The sequence below is a fragment of the Culex quinquefasciatus genome, chromosome 2 (genome assembly GCF_015732765.1).
Source record: "Culex quinquefasciatus strain JHB chromosome 2, VPISU_Cqui_1.0_pri_paternal, whole genome shotgun sequence".
In the NCBI taxonomy this organism is placed as follows: domain Eukaryota; kingdom Metazoa; phylum Arthropoda; class Insecta; order Diptera; family Culicidae; genus Culex; species Culex quinquefasciatus.
Genome location: NC_051862.1, coordinates 138,664,162 through 138,687,547, shown reverse-complemented (window position 1 = coordinate 138,687,547; position 23,386 = coordinate 138,664,162). Strand labels below are relative to the sequence as shown.

General features: G+C 44.2%; 5 protein-coding genes across 6 annotated transcripts in view; 1 reads left to right on the top strand and 4 right to left on the bottom strand.

Annotated features, from left to right (window-relative positions):
- Positions 1-8,216: 8,216 nt before the first annotated feature.
- Positions 8,217-12,077, bottom strand: LOC6036651 (eukaryotic translation initiation factor 3 subunit H). The gene is made up of 3 exons (XM_001846626.2): positions 11,923-12,077; positions 8,833-9,513; positions 8,217-8,773 (listed from the first exon to the last, which is right to left on the bottom strand). The coding sequence occupies exons 1-3, from the start codon at positions 11,998-12,000 to the stop codon at positions 8,522-8,524; spliced, it is 1,011 nt and encodes a 336-aa protein (XP_001846678.2). The 5' UTR covers positions 12,001-12,077; the 3' UTR covers positions 8,217-8,521.
- On the top strand, positions 10,024-11,628 carry LOC6036653 (facilitated trehalose transporter Tret1). The gene has a single exon (XM_001846625.2). The coding sequence runs from the start codon at positions 10,044-10,046 to the stop codon at positions 11,415-11,417; it is 1,374 nt and encodes a 457-aa protein (XP_001846677.2). The 5' UTR covers positions 10,024-10,043; the 3' UTR covers positions 11,418-11,628.
- A 4,623-nt stretch (positions 12,078-16,700) lies between the features above and the next one.
- On the bottom strand, positions 16,701-19,002 carry LOC119765008 (ankyrin repeat domain-containing protein 39). 2 transcript variants are annotated; one of them, XM_038253223.1, is made up of 4 exons: positions 18,865-19,002; positions 17,928-18,079; positions 17,655-17,861; positions 16,701-17,340 (listed from the first exon to the last, which is right to left on the bottom strand). In XM_038253223.1, exons 2-4 carry the CDS (start codon positions 18,049-18,051, stop codon positions 17,099-17,101), a joined length of 573 nt encoding a protein of 190 aa, XP_038109151.1. In that variant the 5' UTR covers positions 18,052-18,079; positions 18,865-19,002; the 3' UTR covers positions 16,701-17,098. The 2 variants fall into 2 exon arrangements, with proteins under 2 accessions (XP_038109151.1, XP_038109152.1); XM_038253224.1 differs by lacking the exon at positions 18,865-19,002 and adding an exon at positions 18,170-18,309.
- LOC6036652 lies at positions 18,298-18,700 on the bottom strand. Its single transcript, XM_038253226.1, has one exon. The coding sequence runs from the start codon at positions 18,662-18,664 to the stop codon at positions 18,326-18,328; it is 339 nt and encodes a 112-aa protein (XP_038109154.1). The 5' UTR covers positions 18,665-18,700; the 3' UTR covers positions 18,298-18,325.
- The window catches only part of LOC6036654, a 27,443-nt gene continuing 22,762 nt past the window's right edge, over positions 18,706-23,386 (bottom strand). Inside the window, exons 3-4 of the mRNA XM_038253225.1 lie at positions 19,474-19,577; positions 18,706-19,056 (exon numbers count right to left, since the gene is read on the bottom strand). Of these exons, the coding sequence (XP_038109153.1) occupies positions 18,814-19,056; positions 19,474-19,577 (347 nt within the window). The 3' untranslated portion in view covers positions 18,706-18,813. The remainder of the gene's footprint in view (positions 19,057-19,473; positions 19,578-23,386) is intronic.

Genomic DNA, 23,386 nt, shown 5'->3' with positions numbered 1-23,386 from the left:
CGATAAAAAATGATTTTTGAAATTTTTTAAACTTTGGTTAAGTCTGCCTACAGAGCCTTTACATTTTTTTCTTGCCCTATTGTTGTTGGTTTTTTGCATTTATTTTGCGTAAATGGCAGGTAAATGGTTTGTTTTATGTATCAAAACGATGCTCCTAGATCCTCTCTACAATTCTCTCTAAATAACCATTTCCCGAATTCTTTTCCTAAAGCCGCTATTTTAATTTTATTGATGAAAAAAATCGAAGCCAGAAAACCTGTCATGGTACCTTAATAAATCAAACCGACGCCTGACAGAGCATCGCGCAAAGCATACTTGATCAACGCGCGCGCGGCCGCATGTTTGCTGGAAGGAGGGTGACAGTTAGAAAACAAACCACGTGTGCCCATTGCATTGTGGAAAAAGTTCGTTCCAGAATTGTTTCATTACCGGAAGTATTTTGTCTCGCGTTCTTTTGGCAAACAGGTTAAAACAAAAGTTAAGGGACGGCTATTTAAGGGAAAGAAGGTGTTAATTATTAAAATGAGTTAAGATGCAATAGGTCTCGTTGAAGGATTTCCACTGTTATTTAGTGTGCGGATCGTTTGATCCACACAGGTGATACAACAATAAATAATTAAGCTGATTAAACCAAACATTTAAAACAAGCCCATTGACAATGCAAATAAATGTTCAGTTAGCAGGAAGAAGATACTTTGCTTTTTAGAGTTCTACTTTTTACATTACAAAAGGATAAGTTGGATTGTTTCTTGCGTACATAGGACAAAAGCATACATTTCCATCAAGCACCAAATGTTGGCATATCAACACCCTTTTGTTTATTTAAAACTTTTGAAAGGCGTTTTTAATTGAATAGCTCAATCAAGACCTAATTCGGAATGTGATCATAATTTGATAAAAAATATCGAAAATTTCAAAATAATAGTACATTAATTTATTTTCTGAGAATTTAAGAATTTAAGAATTTAAGAATTTAAGAATTTAAGAATTTAAGAATTTAAGAATTTGAAAATTTAAGAATTTAAGAGTTTAAGAATTTAAGAATTTAATTTTTAATCATTTAATCATTGAATCATTTAATCATTTAATCATTTAATCATTTGATCATTTGATCATTTAATCAAATGATCATTTGATCATTTGACGAATCCGAGGTACATTTTCAATAACTCGTGACGGAGGGGCAACTATTTTTGTAAAATCGCGATAAATTGTGATTTTTTTTTGTAAAGTTGCGTAACGAAAAATGGCATGGGTTTTTATTTTCTGTTTTGATTCAATTTTTGTTTTAATTATTTTGATTTTTTAATTTAATTTTTTTTTTTGCAAAAGACAAAAACTTTGATTAACGAGTCAATTTATAGTTTTATTTATTTGGCGAACTTGAATTCAGTTTCATTTTAATAACATTTATGTTTCAATCTTGTTATTTTCAGAAGCTTCATGAACTTCAAGGATAAGCCGTTCATCAATGACAAATGTATTCGATGTGGTGAAGAATATCACTAAGAAAAACATGGAAACATCAGGTGGGAAGATTTTGCTGTTGCATGTGGAGCATTGTGATATCATTTCCGTTTTTTCACTAACTGCAACTACTAAGCTTAAAAAATAAATGTAAATTAAATTAAACTGGATTCAGGTTGGCCAAAAATTCAATAAAACTATTAATTGACTTATTGTTAATCAAGTATTTTGTTATGTCACCTAAGTGAAATCGCAACGATTATACAAATTTCCTTAGTGAGTACATCCAAATAACCAAAAAATGGTCAAAATTTTAACAAAGTTTGAGAAGAATTTGATCGAATACTGTAATATCAAAATAATACCAAACTGTGTGGTATCCGATCATTGACAAATTTTGCAATTTTAAAATATCAAAACAATACATTAAATTGGAATGATATCAAAATTTTGCTCCTGCATAATCCTCAATACAAATTTTAAAGGGAATATCAAAATTTGGTATTGATACCTGAGAAAGGTATTATTACGCATTTCCCTTGTTATTTACCCATGCTCGGTTAGTACCAACCACTAATGTCTTACTTTTAACTACAAGGACTTCGCCACCCTGGGTTCCTAAGTGTTTGAGAACAGCACGGAGTGACTACGCCGGATACCCATTTTTACAATTAGAATTTCAGATCTCCCGCTGCGGGATTCGACCCAGCACCCTCTAGATTGTGAGTACAGTGCGCGGTCCGATTGATACACACGGGCGGAGCTTAACGTTAGTAAAGACATAAATTGAGTCCACTTTGTGAATGTGTTAATGGCAGCAGGCGTGGTTGAATGGTTACGCTCTCCGCTTTGTAAGCGGATGATCATAGGTTCGATTCCCATCTGCTCCAACCTTCCATCGGATGGGGAAGTAAAACTTCGGTCCCGGCCTTGGTTGTTGTTAGGCCGTGTAGAAATCGTCTCCCTGCTATAAAGATAAACAACACAACAATCCAAGGCTGCCCCGGTGGAATCAATGGTGGCGGTTGGACTCGCAATGCAAAGGTCGTCTGTTCGAACCTTGAGGTGGAAGGTTTCTTGTAGTAGAAAGAGGTCTGGAAGAAGAGAGCCCCAATCAAGCCTTTGGACTCCTTGGTTCGAGCAGCAACCTGCAATAGAGACCACAAAAGACCTGGAGGGTGACATTGGGTCTGGATGAAGAAATTGGGTCATACAAAAATGTAGAAATTTGTATGACCCAATCTCACCCTCAGACTAAATCTTTAGCAGGGGTAAATAACACAGGAATACCAAATTTTAGTATTACTTGGAATACAAAATTTTTGGTATTTCCACGCCCATGGAACACCAGATTTTGGCATTCCTGTGGTCTTCCACACACATGATTCTGGTATGATTTCATGGTATTTTACCATCTATTACTGGGCTACCAAGGGCACATTTTTGTCGCTGTAATTTGCAAAAGTAATACCAAAATTTGGTATTTTTATGTCGTTTTTAGTGCAACAGTTGCAATTAGTAAAAACGGAAATGATATCACATGCTCCACATGCAACAGCAAAATCTTCTCACCTGATGATTCCATGTTGTTCTCAGTGATATTCTTCACCACATCGAATACATTTGTCTTATCGTTGAAGTTCTGAAGCTTCTGAAAAATAACAAGATTCATTAATGAATGTTATTAAAATGAAATTGGGTTCCAGTCACCAAAAATTTAATAATAAAATCAATTGACTCGTTAATCAAAGTTTTTTTTTCATCCCGACTTAGAGACATTTTAATGATTTCATTTTTGTTAAATGGTTTTTCTTCAAAAAATCAAAATCATTTTTAACATTTTTGGTTTTCAAGTCATTTTAGCGCACCTTTTTGACCTTGTCAAAATTGATCAAAATTTTCCATAGTTTCTGAAGAAATTGATAAAAATCTGTAATACCAAAATAGTAACAAAATGTGGTATCCTGATTTAGATTTTTTTCACAATTTTAAGTCATTTTTTAGGGGTTTTCCAAAAATCTTTAAAATCAAGTTTGAAATTTTCGTTTTTTTTCAGTATTCGATTTGAGAAATCCTTTTAAAGCAAAATTAATGACCACGTCAAAATTGGTCAACATTTTCCCATAATTTCAGAAGAAATTGATAAAATACGTAAATACCAAAATAATAACAAAATGTGATTTTCGGTCATTGACAAATTCTGCAATTTTGCAATATCAAAACAATACCTTAAATTGGTATGATACCAAATTGTACTCTTGCATGATCCTAAGAAAAATTTTCAGGAAAACGAAAATTTGGTGTTGATAACAGAGAAAGGTATAATTAGTCATTTCTTTTGTTATTTACCCATGCTCGGGATGTCACCCCTGATGACGGTATTTGTTTTTTGTGAATGTCTGCTCTGATATTCTTCAATGGAGTTTCCTAGGAAACCGAGGAAGATTTATTTTTATTTACCAAAAACATTTCAAATCCATCTATTGGATAGCAAAAGATTTTAGGGAAAGAATGTTTAATTCGATAAGAATTCATGCATGGTAGTTTATCATGAATAAATTAAATAAATAAACACTTCCTTAAATAAATAAAATAAGTAAGCACTTCCTTAAATTACTAAATCAGTGTTTATTCTACCAAAAGTATTTTAGGTTTCTTAAGAAGTTTTGTTATTCTATGCGTGCATTTTTTTATTTACTTTAAAACGAATTGCAATGTTTGAAAAGGGTTGAAAATATCAATTCACGTTTATAAACAAAAATCTCTTATAAAACGATTTTCAACATGTTATGATTAAAGCACAGAGGTAAGAAACCCTTTCTATTAAATTGGCTTTATTGAGCTAGCCGGGAACCATGGTGTAGGGGTAAGCGTGGTTGCCGCTCACCCAGTCGGCTTGGGTTCGATCCCAGACGGTCCCGGTGGCATTTTTCGAGACGAGATTTGTCTGATCACGCCTTCCGTCGGATGGGGAAGTAAATGTTGGCCCCGGTCTAACCTAGAGGTTAGGTCGTTAGCTCAATCCAGATGTAGGAGTCGTCTCCCTGGGTCCTGTCTCGGTGGAGTCGCTGGTAGGCAGTTGGACTAACAATCCAAAGGTCGTCAGTTCGAATCCCGGGGTGGATGGAAGCATAGGTGTAAAAAGAAGTTTGCAATTGCCTCAACAATCAAGCCTTCGGACACCTAGTTTCGAGTAGGAATCTCGCAATCGGGAACGCCAAGCCAATGCTGTAGAGCGAATAATTTGATTTTTGATTGAGCTATTCAATTAAAAACGCCTTTCAAAAGTTTTAAATAAACAAAAGGGTGTTGATATGCCAACATTTGGTGCTTGATGGAAATGTATGCTTTTGTCCTATGTACGCAAGAAACAATCCAACTTATCCTTTTTGTAATGTAAAAAAAGTAGAACTCTAAAAAAGCAAAGTATCTTCTTCCTGCTAACTGAACATTTATTTGCATTGTCAATGGGCTTGTTTTAAATGTTTGGTTTAATCAGCTTAATTATTTATTGTTGTATCACCTGTGTGGATCAAACGATCCGCACACTAAATAACAGTGGAAATCCTTCAACGAGACCTATTGCATCTTAACTCATTTTAATAATTAACACCTTCTTTCCCTTAAATAGCCGTCCCTTAACTTTTGTTTTAACCTGTTTGCCAAAAGAACGCGAGACAAAATACTTCCGGTAATGAAACAATTCTGGAACGAACTTTTTTCCACAATGCAATGGGCACACGTGGTTTGTTTTCTAACTGTCACCCTCCTTCCAGCAAACATGCGGCCGCGCGCGCGTTGATCAAGTATGCTTTGCGCGATGCTCTGTCAGGCGTCGGTTTGATTTATTAAGGTACCATGACAGGTTTTCTGGCTTCGATTTTTTTCATCAATAAAATTAAAATAGCGGCTTTAGGAAAAGAATTCGGGAAATGGTTATTTAGAGAGAATTGTAGAGAGGATCTAGGAGCATCGTTTTGATACATAAAACAAACCATTTACCTGCCATTTACGCAAAATAAATGCAAAAAACCAACAACAATAGGGCAAGAAAAAAATGTAAAGGCTCTGTAGGCAGACTTAACTAAAGTTTAAAAATTTCAAAATCATTTTTATCGTGAAATTTACTCAGCTTTCACATGAAATCAGAAGCGAAGCTTTTCATGATCACAATCATGAGATAAATCGATTTTAGTGTAGAAACTCCTCAAAACAGTAAATTCTACTTAACTCGGTTTAGGATGAGAATTCGACCATGCCGTAGAAGACTTTTTTTCATGTTTCGGGGTCCTTTAGGGAACCACCAAGTATCCGCATCCATGAACCAAACACCCTGTATATGTGCGAAGATAGCTTATCGCTTCCGCAGCAAAAACCAGTGGGCCGTAGAGCGTGCAATACAAGAAAGGATACAAACGACACAAGAACGAACTAACGTTTGTGAATAGTTTTGATCAAGATTTTGATGCGGTGTGAACAGAAGTTGACTAAATTTAAACCAAACAAAAAAAAATCATGTCTGAACTTTGTAGTTTTAAGTAAATAAATTTACTCTTGTCGTGATCTAAGAAAGGACATTCACAACTGAAACGAGTTACTAAAGTCTTGCAGCTCCGATGTTTGCAGTGTAAATTTGTCACTATTGGTGAAAGCACACACACAGACAATTGCAGCATTAATCTCACAACCACAACTCATACACGGACCGGTGAATTAACGAACAAGTATTGCGCTAGTCATAACAATTGTGAGAGCCTTTTTGCATGCAAAGTGGATTGGGCACCAGATAGAAATGTGAAATTGTGTATCAAAGTTTTGGACACGCTAGAAAATATTTAAGCAAGTAACTCATGTACTCAAAAAAAAAAACACTACAGTGGTTTGAATTGTTCTGATGACAGCCTTCAAATTAATCTATCTATATAGCTAATGTTCACGGAAACTATTTTGTACCATTGTTTCGTTGGTACTTAATTTACTTTTACTGCTTGGACAATCCCCGGGTCATGAGAGGTGCTCAGATGCGTTGCCATCTAACTCGGTTCTGGGCTGCTTCTCTCCAATTCCGACTCGGAAACCCCACACTTTCCAGATTTTCCTCCACTTGGATCAAACACCTGGCACGTTGCGCCCCTCTCCACCGCGTTCCGATGACCGGTGCCGAATCAAACACCAACCTCACCGGATTGATGTTCTTGCGACGAATGTTTGGCTTGCCGTAGAGTTTCTCTAGCTCATGGTTCATCCTTCTCTACCATACATTGTTCTCACGTACGCCACCAGGTCCTCCTCGAGCCCGTAGAGGACTACCGGCCTTATCAGCGTTTCTTACATGGTACACTTTGTACGCCTGGAAAGGAGACCAGACCTCAAGGTCTTGTAGATTCCATAGTAGGCACGACTACCGATGAGGATGCGGCTCCTAATTTCAATGCTGCAGTTGTTGTCCGTCGTTACCAACGACATAAGGTATCGTAACGCTCGATCCTATGCGAGCCCTAAGGAACTCGGTTCCTCCTGTCAGCAGATACTTTGTCTTCGCCACATTCACCCTCAATGCTACGTTCTCTGCTTCCCGCTTCAATTCGGTGTACTTCCTAGCCACCCCCTCGAACGTTCTTCCGACAGTGTCTATGTCGTCGGCATAGCAGATGAACTGGCTGAATCGGTTGATAATCGTGCCCCGCATGTTGAAGCACGCCCACCTCATAGCACCTTCAAGCCCAATGTTGAAACAGAGGCCGGAGATACCGTCGCCTTGTCGCAGTCCCTTGCACGCTGCACCGTGTCCCATCCATCGTTGGTTTCACCATTCTGATCAGCTTCCCGGGAAAGCCGTTCTAGTACATGTACTCCCATAGCTCTTTGCGATCGATCGAGCCGTGTGCGGTTTTGAACTCGACGAACAGGTGGTGCGTCGGGATCTGGTACTAACGACATTTTTGGAGGAATTGGCGTAGCAAAAATATTTGGTCCGTAGTCGATTTCCCTCCACAAAACCGGCTTGTTAAGTCCCTATGAAATCCTTTGCTCGCTCCGACAGACGACAGAAAATGATCTGAGACAGCACATTGTAAGCCGCGTTGAGAATAGTGATGGCACGATAGTTCTCACATTCCAACTTGTCCCCCTTCTTGTAGATCGGGCATATTACTCCCTCTTTCCACTCTTGCACTCCAGCTGTTCTGTATGCCAGACCTTGACTATCAACCGGTGTAGACAGGCCGCCAGCTTGTCCGGGCTCAACTTGATGAGTTACGCACCGATACTATCCTTACCCGCTGCTTTGTTGTTCTTCAGCTTCTTGATGGCATCCCTAACTTCCCTCATCGTGGGTGCTAACCTCGTATTCACCGTCCACCATACCGCTGACGTCGTTTCCCCCGTCACGCTGGTACTCCACCTCCGCCCCGTGCTCGTCGAATGGCTGTTTCCACCTTTTTTCCTCCACCCAAATCTTCGAACTCACCAAGTGGGTCTCCTTCGTTGTCGACAGTTTTGAGTGCATGCTTACGCAAACTAGGTAGGTAGTGTTTCGAGTCAATGTTCGCACCGCGATACGTGCGGAAATTCCGTTTGTCCGACCAGAATCGGCATTTGATGAGAACATGGTCGATTTGCGTTTTCGTTCGTTGGTTAGGTGATGTCCAGGTGACTTTGTGAAATACTAGAAGTTGAAAAGACACTTACCTTGCACACAGGGAGAGCTTTCTTTCGCCTTCTATGGTGAGTAAAATACAGCGCCGAACGTTGTTGTTTTGTGGAAGCACGTCGCGGTCGTTCGTCCCTGGATGTTGCTCGGAACCAACCGGACGACGCCTCCCGTTTTATTACTACTCTCCTTCCGACGGTTTCCCGTTCCGCCTATTCTCCTCTCCCCCTTCTTCTAGTCTACTGGTTCACTTGATGCTTGTCCTCTTCTTTTATTCAAATGGAAATGTTCACTTCAACCAACACCGATGCAAAAAACACGGCATCAAAATCGTCCTGTTCGAAAGTTGCTGGCTTCGGTCTGTTCGGTTCAAATCAAAACGCGCACAAATAAACTAAAATCTTACTGCTTGTTCTCCTTGGCACCTTGCAGGGCCTGGGTCATGTACAGCTTGGCCAACGACTGCGAACAGAATTGGGAAATGTGCTTGGCGTAGGTGTTGATCTGGCCGGACACGATCAGCGGGTTCAACCTCGGTGGCACCGTCGGCGGACGGAACAGCTTGGTGATCTCGTCGTCCGGGATGGCGGTCTCGCCCTTGGCGATGCGGGCCGCGTTCTCCTGGGCGTGCTTCGCCAGCATGCGGTGCTTGTCCTGTAAAAAGGGAGAGTTGTAGTTTGCAAATTTGAAATGTTTGAGTTCTCGTAGCTTACCTGTTCCTGCCGGATGACGGTTTGCTGGTACTTGTTGAACTTGTTCGCTTCCTGGTTCAGCTCGTCAACGCGGTCCATCATGGAGCGCAGGTGGTTCTCGAGCACAGAAGCGGTGCCCAGATCCAGGAAGTGCGTACCCTCCTCCTCCGGTACCATCTCGGCCAGCTCGGACATCATGATGTTGCACAGGGCCGAGTTCTTGATCACGATCGGCACCTCCAAGAACAGATTCTCGTAGCCGACCTTGAGATTGCGCAGCGCTTCCGGCGTGAACTCGCCCTCCTTGTACATGGCGATGGCCTGGGGCGTCAGCCGGTAGGCCTTCAGCGTCAGGAAGCCGCGTTTCGACTTTTGCGTGTCGTAGATGACCACCACGGACTCCTCGATGCTGGTCTGGTAGTGGTACTGCGACTCCAGCAGCGGCAGCGACAGGAAGTTGCCGACGTCCGCACTCTGGTACCAGCCCACGTGGAAGTGGTCCACGTTGACCAGACGCAGCCGGCGCATCATGTTCAGCTGGTACTCCTCCTCGTCGATCGTCTCGTCCGACGACTTCGGGAACGGGAAGCAGTTGGTGATCTCGAGCCGATCGTCCACGACCAGACCGAGCAGGGCACCCTGCGCCACCTCCATGTTGCTTAGCGACTCCTCGTGACAGTGCTTGACCATCTTCATTGCGGCCTGAAGAGACGGATAAAGAAAAGAGTTTGAAATTAGTTGAGTTGGTATTTGCGGTGTGATTCCCTCTACAATTAGGGCATTTCACCCTAGACTTGTACTTTTGTGAGGTGATCATTTCCACATTTGACATTTCTAGATTTTCGTTTACATTTCTGGAGCAACATTTGAAAGGGGCGGTACGACATTGCTCTTACGGCCTTTCGTCTCCACTTAAATGCGTGTAATTGAAGGCCGTAAGAGCAATGTCGTACCGCCCCTTTCAAATGTTGCTCCAGATTTGCAAAAACTGGGACTAAACGTTTGACGAACTGATCTACCCGAACACCCTGTTGATGAACTCAATTCCCTAAGCCTATACGGCAGATAAACGCTCTATTTGGGTCTGTTATATTTGCTCATTAATAGACTACTAGAATCTTATCAACCGCAGCAATAAACGACGATTACAACCCCAAAATACTTCGCATATCTCGGTCCAAGCTAATCTGGCGCTCAGTCCTCTCGTGTCTTTTGAATCGCGCACATCAATTATGTCAATTGTCAAGCTTTTGCAAACTCACCGCAATGAATTTGTGGCCTCGTTGGCAGCCACCTTGTGCTTGTTTATGGTCATAACCACCAACGCGTGGACCTCGCCGGCTCTGCCCAAGCTCCTTGCGGACGATTCACCAGTGCCGATCACCGAAGACGAAGGCTCTTGGATTGTGGCCATCCTGGCGATCGGTGGCCTTTGCGGACCCATCGTAGCCGGAGTTACGGTGGACCGCATTGGACGGAAATTCACCCTTCTGGCGACCTTTGTACCGGTGGTGATCGGATGGACGCTCGTGGGACTTGGCGATGCGGTTGGATACCTGTACGCGTCTCGTTTTCTATTCGGGCTTTCGTATGGGACGGCTTACTCTGTGTCTCCGATATATCTGGGGGAAATCGCATCGGACCAGATCCGGGGCACCGCCGGAACGTTCATCACCGTAATGGCCAAACTGGGCTACATGGCAGTGTATTGCATTGGACCGTACGTCGAGTACTACACGTATGCCTGGATTTCGATGGCTGCTCCGGCGATTTTTGTCCTGTGCTTCTTCTGGATGCCGGAGTCGCCTCATTATCTGATCGAAAAGCAAAAAGACGCCGAAGCCGCCAAGTCTCTGCGTTGGCTACGACGAAGGTCTTCGGTGTCTGAGGAAATCAACGCCATTCGGACATCGATTCAGCAGGCCAGTGCCAACCGAGGTTCGTTCCGGGAACTATTCGACCCCCAGTACAGAAACAACATTCGCATCGTGCTGGTTCTGGTGTTTGCCATGCAGTTCACCGCACTGCTGCCAATTCTCAGCTACGCCCAAACCATTTTCGAGAAGATTTCCATCGAACTCAAACCAGAAGAGATGTCCATTGTGCTAGGAGCAGTCCAATTCCTTGCAGTTCTATTTCCAGCAGTATTGGTAGATCGTGTCGGTCGGCGTCCTCTGCTGCTGATTTCAACCGCCGGAGCCAGCCTGGGATTGCTCGCAGCTGCGGCATACTTTGCAGTTGAAACTGCGGACAACATCGACACAACAAGCCTCGGTTGGCTGGCGTTCGTAGCCCTGCTGCTGTTCATCGTGTTCTACGGCTTGGGGCTCGCCACAGTGTCCTTTGCCGTGCTGAGCGAAATCTTCCCGGTGAACATTCGGGCTTTTGCGAATGCTCTGTTCACGATACTGAGTGCGCTGGTGCTGTTCGTGATGGTGAAAGTGTTTCAACTGACGCTGGACAACGTTGGGCCGTACCTGCCGTTCGGGATGTTCGGCGTGTTTGGTCTCATTGGAGGTGCGCTGATCTACGCGTACATTCCGGAAACCAAAGGGCGGTCATTGGACGAGGTGCAGCGGATTGTCAGTGGGAAACGGGTGGATTGATCCGTTCATACAATAATTTGTCGTTATTTATTTGCCGTAAGGAAAAGAAAATAAAATAACTGTTCTTGACGAACAACTTCGTCTAAGGGCTCTACACGGGGTAGCAATCCAATCCGCCAGAAGATGAATAACCAATTCCCACCTCGGGGCGTGCTATTTAAGTATGTATCTAAAGTTCTTCGTCATGATGGTTATCCTTGTAGCATTAACACTGCACCTTTATACATTTAATAACGCGATATTCATTTTTTTTTTATCCGAATTAATAATTCAGTAAAACGCTGTTTTCTTTTATCTCATTTCAAACAAATTACAATCTCCCACCCCGTTACGGTAAACATTCCTCCTCCCTCTCACCGAAGAGAAACGTCAAACTGCGCTGACAAAGCGTGGCCGAAAAGCCCTCAACTTTCGGATCCAAAATTACCCCCGGAATCGAACGTTTCCCTGCACCAAACCGCACCCGGCGGACGTCCCGGGCCGCAAACCGGCGAACGAAACTTACCAGGCCATCGCACTGCACGTACGAGATGGTATTATCCACTTCCTGGGCCGGACGACGATTTTGACCACGACTCGCCATTTTTGCCTACACTTGTGAAGAGAACTCAACGACTGAATGACAGCTGACAGTTGATGACGCGAAATGGAACTGGAGCGAGCGAGAAGAAGCGAAGGTGAGGGAAGAAGAACGTGACGTTTGTGGTCAACTGTGGTAGGCAGAGTTGCCTGTTTTGTATTTTACAGACATTTTGGTTTGTGCACGAGGTTTTGCAGACTTTACGCTGCTAGCGCAGACATAATAGAATAAAGATTTATGACGTTTCGCGTACGCACACTAGCGCACCATTTGGTTTTGCTGGCTGACAAAATTTAACCTCACTTTATTTTCGTGTACGTACACGCAATACATACGCACGTAGAATGCTCTATAGAGCTTCATGACGTTTTGGATTTAACCCGTAAAAAGATTTTTTCAAAAATGTCACTTTTTGAGGCATTTTGGCTATCCTTGCGCATCTTTTGATATATATAACATTGAAATTTGGAGCACCCTGGAGCTCGGTACAGACCTTCAAAGTTTGGCATATTTTCAAAAAATCGAGCGCAAGAAACGTTCCAGTCTCCCCGGCCGCTGCGACCGCTTTCCTCACAGTTTCTGGTCCTGGATCCCAATCGGCAGAACTGCGTGGCTGGGCAGCATGTGGTTCAATCTGTCGTCGGTCGTCCATCACCATGTTGCTTCGATCGTAGTCCACACCTGTTGACCACTGCCTCTTGCTGTCAGTGTACTTCGAATACACCGAATCATGTCGCGCAAACATTCGAGTTCGCTTCGTTCGCTCGCTTGCAAGAGCTGATGACGTTGTTGATGGTGGCGGTTCAAATTCCAATTTTGTTCGAATGCGCTCGAAAATCGCTTCAGAAGGCGAAGCACAGCCGACACCCTGTCGGTTCGGTATGCTACCGTACGCCTTCGGACAGACTACCAGCACTTGCATTTGGATTGTGGTGATGCTCCTCCCGCCTCGTTCTTGTGCACTGCTAGCGGTTCCTCGAGGTCATCAAGGAGACCAGAAATTCTCCACGGTCCAGCCAGCTTCGGTTCAGTCAGCTGCTGCGACGCTTCCAACACTGCCGTCGTGCCTGGTTGTTGATGTTTGTACTGGCGACGACATGTGTACTTGCCTTGGAGCCGCTCACCTTCCTCCCGCACAACCAGAAATCGCTCCGGAATGGCCACGGGTGAGAAGAACAGATCTTGCTTGAGCTGGTCCAGCACGTCTTCCAGGGGTCGATACTTTGCGGTTGTTCGGCGTTCCGCACTCCGGAACCCAGGTACCACGTCCGCTGCCAGCTTTCTGTCGACGAAACTGCTCAAACAGCCGGAGTCAACCTTCATCACCGCCTTGAAAATACCACCGATTGGAGATGAGTTGCCACCCTGTTGCGAGATGTTTACGTTCGGCACCTGCGACGGTCCGAAACCGTCAGTCGTGTCGCAACCAAACAACTGCTTTCGCGTCGCCCGGGCCAGACCAACGAATGTCCACCCGCCGACGGTCATCTCGTAGTAAAACTTCCCGTCAACCTCCAGCATCTGGGCCGCAACCGCTTCCGCTACGGATGTTGACGTCGGCTGACAGCCAACTTTGCGCCACGTTCCGGTCGATGCTTTAGTGGTGGCAGATCCCGTGTCAAGATTTACACGAGCCGACTTGTTGTTTACAATCGGCACAAACTTACGGCGATCTCCATCACTGCCCGTGTTGACACCCTCAACGATCGAACTGGCGATGTTGCTTTCCTGCTGCTCGAACCTAACCTCCTCAGCCCTCCTGGAGTTGCCCATCGTGTGGCTCATTTTTGCGCACTCCTGAGCCTCCGGGTGCGGCGAAACCTGCTCGTTCACCGCCGCGACGATGTTTCGCAGAATGTGGCCTTGGCGCTGCATAAATTCCAGCTGCTGCTGCTGAATCCGTGCCAGCTGAAGTCTGACCACCTCGTGTTGCTGCCGAAACATCTCGTGCACATAACCTCGCTGTTGTTCCAGCAAGCGTTGGAGTTCTGGCGGAGGATGGAGAGGAGAACGGATGAACGCCTGCTGATGTTGCCCCGCCGCGACTTGCCCGTCCGGCACCGGCTGCTGCTCCACTGGCGCAACGCCGCCCGGCATCTGCTGCTGCTGACCCGCCGGCTGCTGGTCCATGAAAGACGCACCGTCCATCTCGCGTCCGGATCTTCCCCGGAGAAAACTTTTCCGCGTGGGCGAAATTTCGACCGAGAAAACTCGGTCAAAACAATCACCGAGTCGCCACTTTTGTAGCCCCAAACGTACCCACGGTGGCCGAGGTGGTACGCGGGCACAAAGATAAACTAAATTAGAGACTTGTCCGGTTGATAAAAACGCGTGTTTCTTGTTCTCTAACTAAACTGTAATGATTTATTTCCTCTTGGTGACAACTGTCAATCTTGCTCAACGCACTGTCACGACAGTCGAGGCTTGACAGGCTTGGCTGTCAACCGCGAGTCCAGTGGCGTGTGGAAAAGGTGCGACCATCCACTGTTTCAGTTGGCTCCAACATATATTGCACTAAAAGTGCAGAAAATCGCTGTCAACAATGTCTATGGCACATTCTGCAATGCCGCGCGGCGTGTAATTTTGAAAGAAACGGACAATATACCAAAAGATGAACATGGATTTGACCCCTACACGCCAATGATGTTGAAAATAAACGCTTCAGTGGCCAAAATGTCTCGAAAAATTACATTTTTGAAAAAATCTTTTTTTTACGGGTTGAATCCCATTTAAAATTTACATGCAAAGCGCCAGCTCCTGTTACGTTCAATCAAGCTCATATTTTGGATTTGGGCTCAGTATGCCCCCCAGAACAAACCCCTGAATGCCCACCAAAAAGTCATTTTTGTTACACTCTAGTGTAAACTGACATCTCAACAACTCGAATCGAGTCTAGAACAAATGGAACGTTTCTCAATAGAGTTATCTAAGCCCGAGCTCACGCACACTAGCACCCCATTTGTTTTGCTGGTAGGTACAAAATTTAACCTCAATCTTTTTCGTGTACGTACACGCAATACATGCGCACGTAGATAACTCTATATATAAATCAAACAACCTTGATCATTTTCACAAACATTTATTGTTTATCGCAAACGGTAAACCGAAATTGTGCAGACAACATCAAGCTACACACATAATTCTTTACTTTTACGATGATAAGGGAGCGTTCTTTTATTACGTAACGCAGTAGGGGGGGAGGGGGGGGGTCGGAGGCCGTGTTACGCTCCATACAAAATTTTTAAAATTTGTATGGAAATTTTGTTACGAGGGGGGGGGGAGGGGGTCTTAAAGTCCAATTTTTTGCGTTACGTAATAAAAGAACGCTCCCTAAAGCTCCCATGTACATAAAGGTTTCTTTCTATGATTAATAGGTGATCGTTTTATAATGTAGAATAAAGAAAAAAAGAAATATTGCGCATTTTGCACTTTACTAGAGTCTTGCGCAATTATTTTCATCACAGTATTTTTTCATCACAGTGATTTTTCTTCACAGTGATGACGATGATATCCGTTGCTATGGCAGGCTGTTTATTTATTTATTTTTGGAAGTTCAGAAAGCTCGTCCAGCCCAGAGAAAGTGTGTTCCCACTTGTTCCGACTGTGGAATCGCGGTCTTTGGTGCCGGGATGCAGTGGTGTTGCGCCGGCATCTTGGCTTGCGGTGAATCTTTGGAGTCAAATAACGGCTGATGGCTGTTGCTGCTTCGAGCAGGATTCCGTCGAGCGGGTGTTGCTGGGCTTCCGCGCGGCTTGGCGTCTTCTCTCAGTGACGGTATCGGCCAACCCAGCTCCTAGCTGATCTGGTTAAACCGAGCGAGGAACCTCCTTGACGATGATGGCGCGTTCCGCGCCAGAGGTGAAGATGGTCCACGCCAGAGATGAAGATGGTCCGCCAGAGGTGGAGATGTATGGTGGACGTTTTGATGCAGGCAATGGCCCCTATGCACTCACAAGCCTGGACCGACTAAAAACCGTGGGTTGCCGAGGTCCTGCGGATTATTGACTTCCGCCGGGGCACTTCCTTTTCCGGGATGCAGAGCGTGACCAGTACGAAAACGGGACTGACACTGGGACACTTGACTAACCACACAGACGCCTGAATGGCAAAAGATTCCGATCTTTGCAATCGGTGATAAAATTCCACTTCTCCCTTCTAATCTTTTCCGGAAGGAAACTCCACCATTTTCCAATCCAACCCATTTTTGATGCAGTTTCGACGCAGCGCTGTCGAGCCTGTCTTAATTGCAGTGGTACGCAAATACCTTCGCTGCTAGTGTAGTGTGTAGTATTGTAGGTTGAGGAATTATGTTAAAAAGTAAAGGTTCGTTCAAGAACTGTGACCAACGGTTACAAGATTGCCGATATAATTATGGCCTCGAGCTTATTAGAAAAAATAACCCGTAAAAAAACCCAAAAGTGTCAACTACAAGAATCGATCCGAGAACCTTTAACAGACCATCTCAAGACTTAACTGCCACGGCCACCACAGCTTGGTGACTAGATTGGGGTCAGAAGTCGATGCATTGCACTTGTTTTGTTTAGATGGTGTGATAGTAATTCAGTTTGCCAACTGTGATGAAAATAATCCCGCAGCACTCTACTGAGGTGCAAAGTGCGCAAAGTTGACAGTTCTCAGTCCTGCAAAGCAGTGTGATGAAAAAATCTAGGCCTAGCACGATTGACACAAAACTCTAGAAATTGCTGCAAGGCGCAATATTTTACACAGATTTTCGAGGCAATGCACAAGGTTTCGATAAGAAATAATAGCTGCAAGTCAATGATTTCGTCAAGTCGCTGTGTCAATTTATTGAAATAAAATGTGTCGGGATGGGCTACTTGTTGAACAGCGATCAAACCAAATAAGCTAGCTTAATTTTGTCACACTTTGTCTAGCACAAAGAACTTAACCAGTTTAAAATTTCTCCAGCATATCTCTGAGCGACTATCACAAGTAGACTATTGCTTGATACAATACTCAATAATTTAGCAAACATCTCATGAACCGAAAATTTAGCAATCTGACTTTTATCTGGATCGGAGCAGGGGATGACAACGTTTTGTATGTTTTTAAGGCAACTCGGGACACAAAAATGGCAATCCTACGCAATAAAAAGTGCCCTCAGTTGCTCGTACTGCGGCGAGGACTCGCTTATCGATTCCGCTGGACGGTGGCCTTTACTGTCGGGGGTGGATTTTGCCGCTGGACCATGCTGAAGCAGAATCCGGCACGACTCGAGGTGACCCTTTTCGGCTGCCCGGTGAAGAGCCGTTTTGCCGTCGCTGTCCTGCAGCAAGGCATCGGCTTTGTGCGCCAGGAGGAGCTTCAGGATAGGTTCGCGGCCTGTGCGATAGGGAGAAAAATCATAAATCCCATATTTTTTGAAGGTTTTGTCGGGAATGTGTGGAAAAATTATGAGCAGTTGAATATCAGTGTACAAAGCAGAAAAATCAACTGTGGCATCTGATCGACTTCTTTTTACTAAATCAACTGTCAAAACGTAAAACTAAAGCAAAAACGCAAAACTAAAGCAAAAATCTTGCAATAAATGCTTTTATCAGACGTAAATAATGAGGTTAAGGTGAGGAAGGAAGTTCGCGAGTACGCATTGTAAACAAAAATCGTAGAGAAAACACCAGGAGTTCGTCCGCACTCACCCATCATCGCGGCCCGATGCAGTGCGGTCGCCCCTCCTCCGTGGGTTCGCTCGTTCACACCGATTCCAGCCTCCAGCAGCATCCGACAGATCTCCAAGTGTCCAGCCCGGGCGGCGTAGTGCAGTGCCGTGTAGCCCGAGTTGTCCCGATCACAGAGATGTCCCCTCCCGATCAGCGTCCTCACTTTGGCCGCATCGTTGTCGATCGCTGTGGGGAGCGTGAAATTTGGGTTTTAACATTTGCGAGAGGAGAATTTTTATTTGGGGACGTTACCAGCTGTCCAGATTCCCCGCTCAAACTCCAGCTCATCCAGCGATTGCGTGGCCGGCGTAGACGCGCTACTGCAGTTGCACTGATGATGATCGCCGTGCGGCTGGTCGTGGAATGCCGCCGACATCTTTTTTACATCCGTTGCTGGTGGGCGGCTGCTCGAAGGTCAACGGGAAAACGGTGAACAACGCTCGTTAGAGGAGATTGCTTGATAAAAACTATGTAACAAACTACAAAACACACACCACCTGCACCATCCAAAAGTGTTTCCCGGGGTAAAATCGTTGAAATTTGTGTGTGCGGGCGTACGAGGAAATGCCTATTTATACATATGAGTTAAACACTAGTGTAAAAGTAGTGGTTCCGTGAAACGTGGCCAGAGAAAAGCGTGATTGTCCGGTTTACAGCTCACGCTGCAGCGTCCACACGACCTCGGTTTCGCCGGTGCTCGAAATGACCTTGTATCCCAACTGCGCGAGCGAGTTGATGATCAACGAAGGGGCCACCTTGATGACCACTCCGTTGTCGACCGGGATCGAGCTAATCTGGAACCGCTTGGACAGGGCTTGGGTCTCATCCGTGGAGCAGCCGAAAATGGCACTGTCCCGGGCGTACAGGGAGCCCTTCACAAAGACGTACGCGTACGTGCCTTCGGTTGGGAGGATCGGGATGGGCACCGTCACCACGTTGTTGGTCAGCGAGTTCTGGTTCGTGGTAACCGTCGAGTTGGGCGATTCCATCGTTCGACTTGTTCGGGGGTAAAATACGCACACGCACAGAGTAAAAGGGGTTAACAAAGAATCTTTAACAACAACTAGTTAACTTGTAACAGACGGACTAGTCTTCAGTTTGCTCACACCACACTAATGGAGAGAGAGTTCAGTACAGATTATTCCGGCACGTCGATCTTATTGCTCGGTGGTGGCGGATAGTTATTCACCTCGCGGCCCAGATTGGTCAGATTGTCACGCTCGAAGTTGTTACAGGAGGACGCGGAGGATGCGATCGTGGTCGAGTTTTCACACACAAACGGTTCGGGGTCGTTGAACTCCTTGCGCATAGTCCACATGTATTCGTTATAGTCCTGTTTGACGGCGGTCGACGACGAAGCCACCACGCGGTATCCAAGGACCTGGGAATGGAAAAACAATTACTAACGTTTGCTTGCAACAAACTTGCTCTAGAAACAAAGTCACCACGCATTTTATTTTCACCTTGCGTGACTTTTTATCGATAACCCGGATTGCATGTTCTCCAAGCACTTCCACCACACCTCTTCACGTAGGAGAAAAGGCAAGCCGAACATATCTTCATACCGTGTTCTCATCAACTGCTCAACCAGCAAGACGGGGCAAGGGAACGCTCAACAACAACACTCTCCGTGAACGCCGGCGTGCCGGTTCCGTTTTTCCAAAGGTACTCCAAATTGTTTACATTCCCAGACCGCGAGCATCGCGTGGTGCGTTCTGGCGAAGCGTGTGTTGGGCGTTTTGTGCAAGTCACCGATATGATGGGGTAATCCCATGTGAACAGCGTTTGGAACTCTTACCTCTAGTGCAGTTAGTATCACACAAGGATGCTGCAGGTAGACGATCGTTGACTCATCACTGTATCCACCGCACGGGAATCGGTTCAGCTGTTCGAGATCGGACGCTGTGGAATTGGGGAGAAAAGAAGCAAATGTTATTTTGGAGGTTTTGTACAGAAGAATAATTAATCTACATGGAATTAGTGGATCTATTTAGGATTGAGAACTACTAGTAAAAAGATCCCTTTTTTCATATAAATGAAACTACATTGTTTATGTAAAAAAAACCCTTTGCTTTGTTTTTTGAGTTGTTCATACGAAAGTGAAACTATTCGAATATCTTTTTTCTAAGAAGGGTTTGATCAATTGATCGATTTGGTTGTAGGTTATAAATTCATCTATTTGGCTAACTTTACCGTGATTTTTGTTGATTTCCGATAAATTTTAGTGAACAAAAATTCTAATTTTGAGCAATAGATGGAAGAATTAACTTTGGTATTAATGAAAATAAAATAATAGATTTTTGTAGTCATTTCAAGAGTCATTTGCTTAAAATTAAACTTAAGCTCTAAAACGTGCTGTCCCTATTCAGAGGGTAGTACGCACGGACTAAGTCCGGTGCACTGTAGTCAGATTCGCCCCAGTTGACGGAATTCTTAATATCGAGCTGGAGTCGGAGTCGACAATTTGTTGAAAGCTGGAGTCGGAGTCGGCTACAGCTGGAAGGCTGGAAATCGGAGTCGGTTGGAGCTGAAGACCTAAGCTGGAGTCGGAGTCAAAGTTAGAATTTTTTTTTTTTTTTTGAATTAAATATACTTTATTGAATCTTTCTTATAATCATTACATTTGGTTTACATAATAAGTGGTCAGCTGTGGCTCTTCAGCTTTAGTTTGCTTTTCGTGATTTAAACACTGTTCATTTTCTTAACTTTAAAAGTATATGATTTATCATTTTTGTAACACTAGGTACAATGAGGAAAAAAAAAATTTAAGAAAACATAACCTAACCTAAAACTAACTTAATCTTACCATAAACTAAACCAATCCTTGAATCAAGGGGTATTCAGATATAGCACATTTTTCCCTGAATTTCAAACATTTTTCTTGAATCTTCTGATCCAACATTTTTACTTCTGCTAATTCATGAACCTCACTTGATCTTGTCCAGCCAGGAACATTCAAAACCATTTTGAGTACCTTGTTTTGGACACGCTGGAGCTTCAATTTATGAGTTCTAGCGCAACACTCCCAAACAGGTACTGCATACTCAATAACGGGGTAAATTATTTGTTTGTAAACTGCTAGCTTATTTTTCAAAGATAGCTTTGATTTTCTGTTAATTAAAGGATACAAACACCTGATGAGAATGCTGCACTTGTTCAATATTTTATCTACATGCTGCCGAAACAATAGTTTCGAGTCAAGTATGAGACCTAAATAGACAACTTCCTTTGACCAGGGTATCGAAACATCATTCATTTTAATCAAAACATCATCCTTTGGGACAAATCTGGCCGATTTGGAAAGTGGAAAAATGATGGTTTGAGTTTTGGCTGCATTTATGCGAATTTTCCAGTCGCCAAAGTATTCGGAAAGAACGTCAAGACCCTTCTGAAGACGGCCAACTAAATATCTGGTTATTTTACCCTTATAAATAACGGCAGTGTCATCAGCAAAAAGTGACAACACACCATTACCAGGAAGAGTAGGCAAATCAGATGTAAAAATATTGTACAGAAGTGGGCCAAGAATACTTCCTTGGGAACCCCAGCATCAATGTTGAATAATCCAGAAGCAATCCCATTCAGAAAAACCCTGAACGATCTCTCCGAAAGATAGTGCTGGATAATTTTGATAAGATACATTGGAAAACCGTATAAATACAGTTTATGTATCAAACCATCATGCCAAACATTGTCAAAAGCCTTCTCAACATCCAACAAAGCCATAGCAGTTGATTTAGACTCAAGCTTGTTCTGCTTGATGATTTTAGTTACTCTCGTGAGCTGATGAGCAGTATTATGTCCCTTTCGGAAGCCAAACTGTTCATTCAAAATTATATTATTATCGTTGGTAAAATCCAAAAGCCTTGAATAGATGACCTTCTCAAAGAGTTTGGACAGACTACTCAAAAGACTAATGGGACGATAACTTGTTGGCGATGTTGGATCTTTTGAGGCTTCAAAATTGGTATGACTTTGCCCAGTTTCCAATTGGTGGGGAAGTAACCAAGTTGCAAACATTTATTGAAAATATTGGCTAGATGTTGAAAGAACTGATCACTCTGTTTTTTCAACACTAGATTAAAATGTTATCAAAGCCTGGAGCTTTCATATTTTTCATTTGTTTAACTGCAACTTTGACTTCCTCACCAGAAACATGGGAATCTGCAGGAAATTCAAAGGTAGAGTCATTGATTGTTGAAATACTATTGGCAACTGATGTTTCTTTACGGCTGGTCATGGAAGCGCCAAGATTATGTGAACTAACAAAATGAAGCCCAAGTGCATTTGCCTTTTCCTCGGATGTAATCAAAGGAGAATCCTCAACAATAAGAGGAGGAATAGGCTTTGGTTTGTTTTTAAGAACTTTTGAAAGTTTCCAAAATGGTTTTGAATAATTCCCAAGCTGGCTTACATGTTTTGAAAATTCTTGATTTCTGATATTGTCAAGTCGGTCTTGTATGATTTTGTTCAAATTGTTAACTGAAATCTTTTTGTCATAGTCCCCAGTCCGTTGATATTGTCTCCTATAAACATTCCTAAGTCTAATCAAGTGTTTAGTATCTACGTCAATATCAGTTACCTTAAAATTAACAGGAACCTCCCGAACGTTGGCAGCCTCTGCTTGGTTGATAGCCTGCTGGATCACCTCCAGCGAACGATCAATATCAGCAGAAGTTTCCGGGTGTTGATCATAGTCGATGTTGCTGTCGACCACTTGCTGAAACTGCTGCCAGTCAACGTTGTGGTAATCTTTCCGGGTTGGTTGCCGCTGCGGAGTAACGGAAGCTCCAACCTCCACAACCACCGGATAGTGATCAGAACTCAACTCTTCAAACACCTCAGGATGAGCCACGTTCTCAGCCATATTGGTAATGAAGAAGTCGATGATTGAGTGATTCCCAGACCGAGCCACCCTCGTTGGACGATCCGGACTCACAACGTTGTAGTATCCGTTTTGCAGATCGTTGTGCAGAATCACTCCGTTCCGATTCCTCCTGCTGTTGCCCCAAACTTCATGCTTCGCGTTGAGGTCACCAGCGATGATGTACTTTGCGCTCCGCCGTGTCAGCTTCTGGATATCGCTCTTCAGTTTTGCTGCTGAACCATCTCTGGAATTCACCTGACGTGGGCAGTATGCAGCAATGAAGAGTACTGGGCCAACCGAAGTGGGAATTTCCACTCCAACGGCCTCGATGATGTCCAGCTTAAAGTGTGGCAGCCGGCGTGGCTTGAGATCACGATGAACAGCGACAAGCACACCTCCTCCTCCAGAGGTGGTCCTATCGAGCTGCGTCGCGATCTTGTAGTTTTGCAGATAAACTTTTTCACCGGGCTTCAGATGAGTTTCCGTGATGGCAGCTACGTCGATCTCCTTCTCGCGAAGAAAATCCACCAGCTCTAAGTTCTTCCTCCTAATGGAGCAAGCGTTCCAATTCAGCAGCTTGAGGGACCTACGATCCATACTGGATGACGAACGAGGTCAGCACTTCAATCTGCTGGGTCTTGGTTTTGCATCCACGCAGTGCAGCGGACATCTGTTTGAAAATATTGAGGAGTTCGGTTGAGGTGTAAAGATCATTACCATTTTCCTCAACTGCTGGTTCTTGGGTTGGTCTTGGCTCCTGGCTGAAGCCCGGTGGTGGCGGTCTCGGCTCCTGGCTGGAACCCGGCCGTGGATGATTCATCTCAGCTCTCTTCCTGGGATCCAA

What these genes read in the sequence shown, in the direction of transcription:
- LOC6036653 (XM_001846625.2), top strand. Translation starts at nt 10,044, where the DNA reads ATGTCAATTGTCAAGCTTTTGCAAACTCACCGCAATGAATTTGTGGCC.
- LOC6036651 (XM_001846626.2), bottom strand. Translation starts at nt 12,000, where the DNA reads ATGGCGAGTCGTGGTCAAAATCGTCGTCCGGCCCAGGAAGTGGATAAT. An exon ending in ACGTGCAGTGCGATGGCCTG is followed by an intron (nt 9,514 to 11,922) that starts GTAAGTTTCGTT and finishes CCGTCTCTTCAG; the next exon opens with GCCGCAATGAAGATGGTCAA. An exon ending in CCGTCATCCGGCAGGAACAG is followed by an intron (nt 8,774 to 8,832) that starts GTAAGCTACGAG and finishes CCCTTTTTACAG; the next exon opens with GACAAGCACCGCATGCTGGC.
- LOC119765008 (XM_038253223.1), bottom strand. Translation starts at nt 18,051, where the DNA reads ATGTCGGCGGCATTCCACGACCAGCCGCACGGCGATCATCATCAGTGC. An exon ending in GCGGGGAATCTGGACAGCTG is followed by an intron (nt 17,862 to 17,927) that starts GTAACGTCCCCA and finishes CGCTCCCCACAG; the next exon opens with CGATCGACAACGATGCGGCC. An exon ending in GCATCGGGCCGCGATGATGG is followed by an intron (nt 17,341 to 17,654) that starts GTGAGTGCGGAC and finishes CCTATCGCACAG; the next exon opens with GCCGCGAACCTATCCTGAAG.
- LOC6036652 (XM_038253226.1), bottom strand. Translation starts at nt 18,664, where the DNA reads ATGGAATCGCCCAACTCGACGGTTACCACGAACCAGAACTCGCTGACC.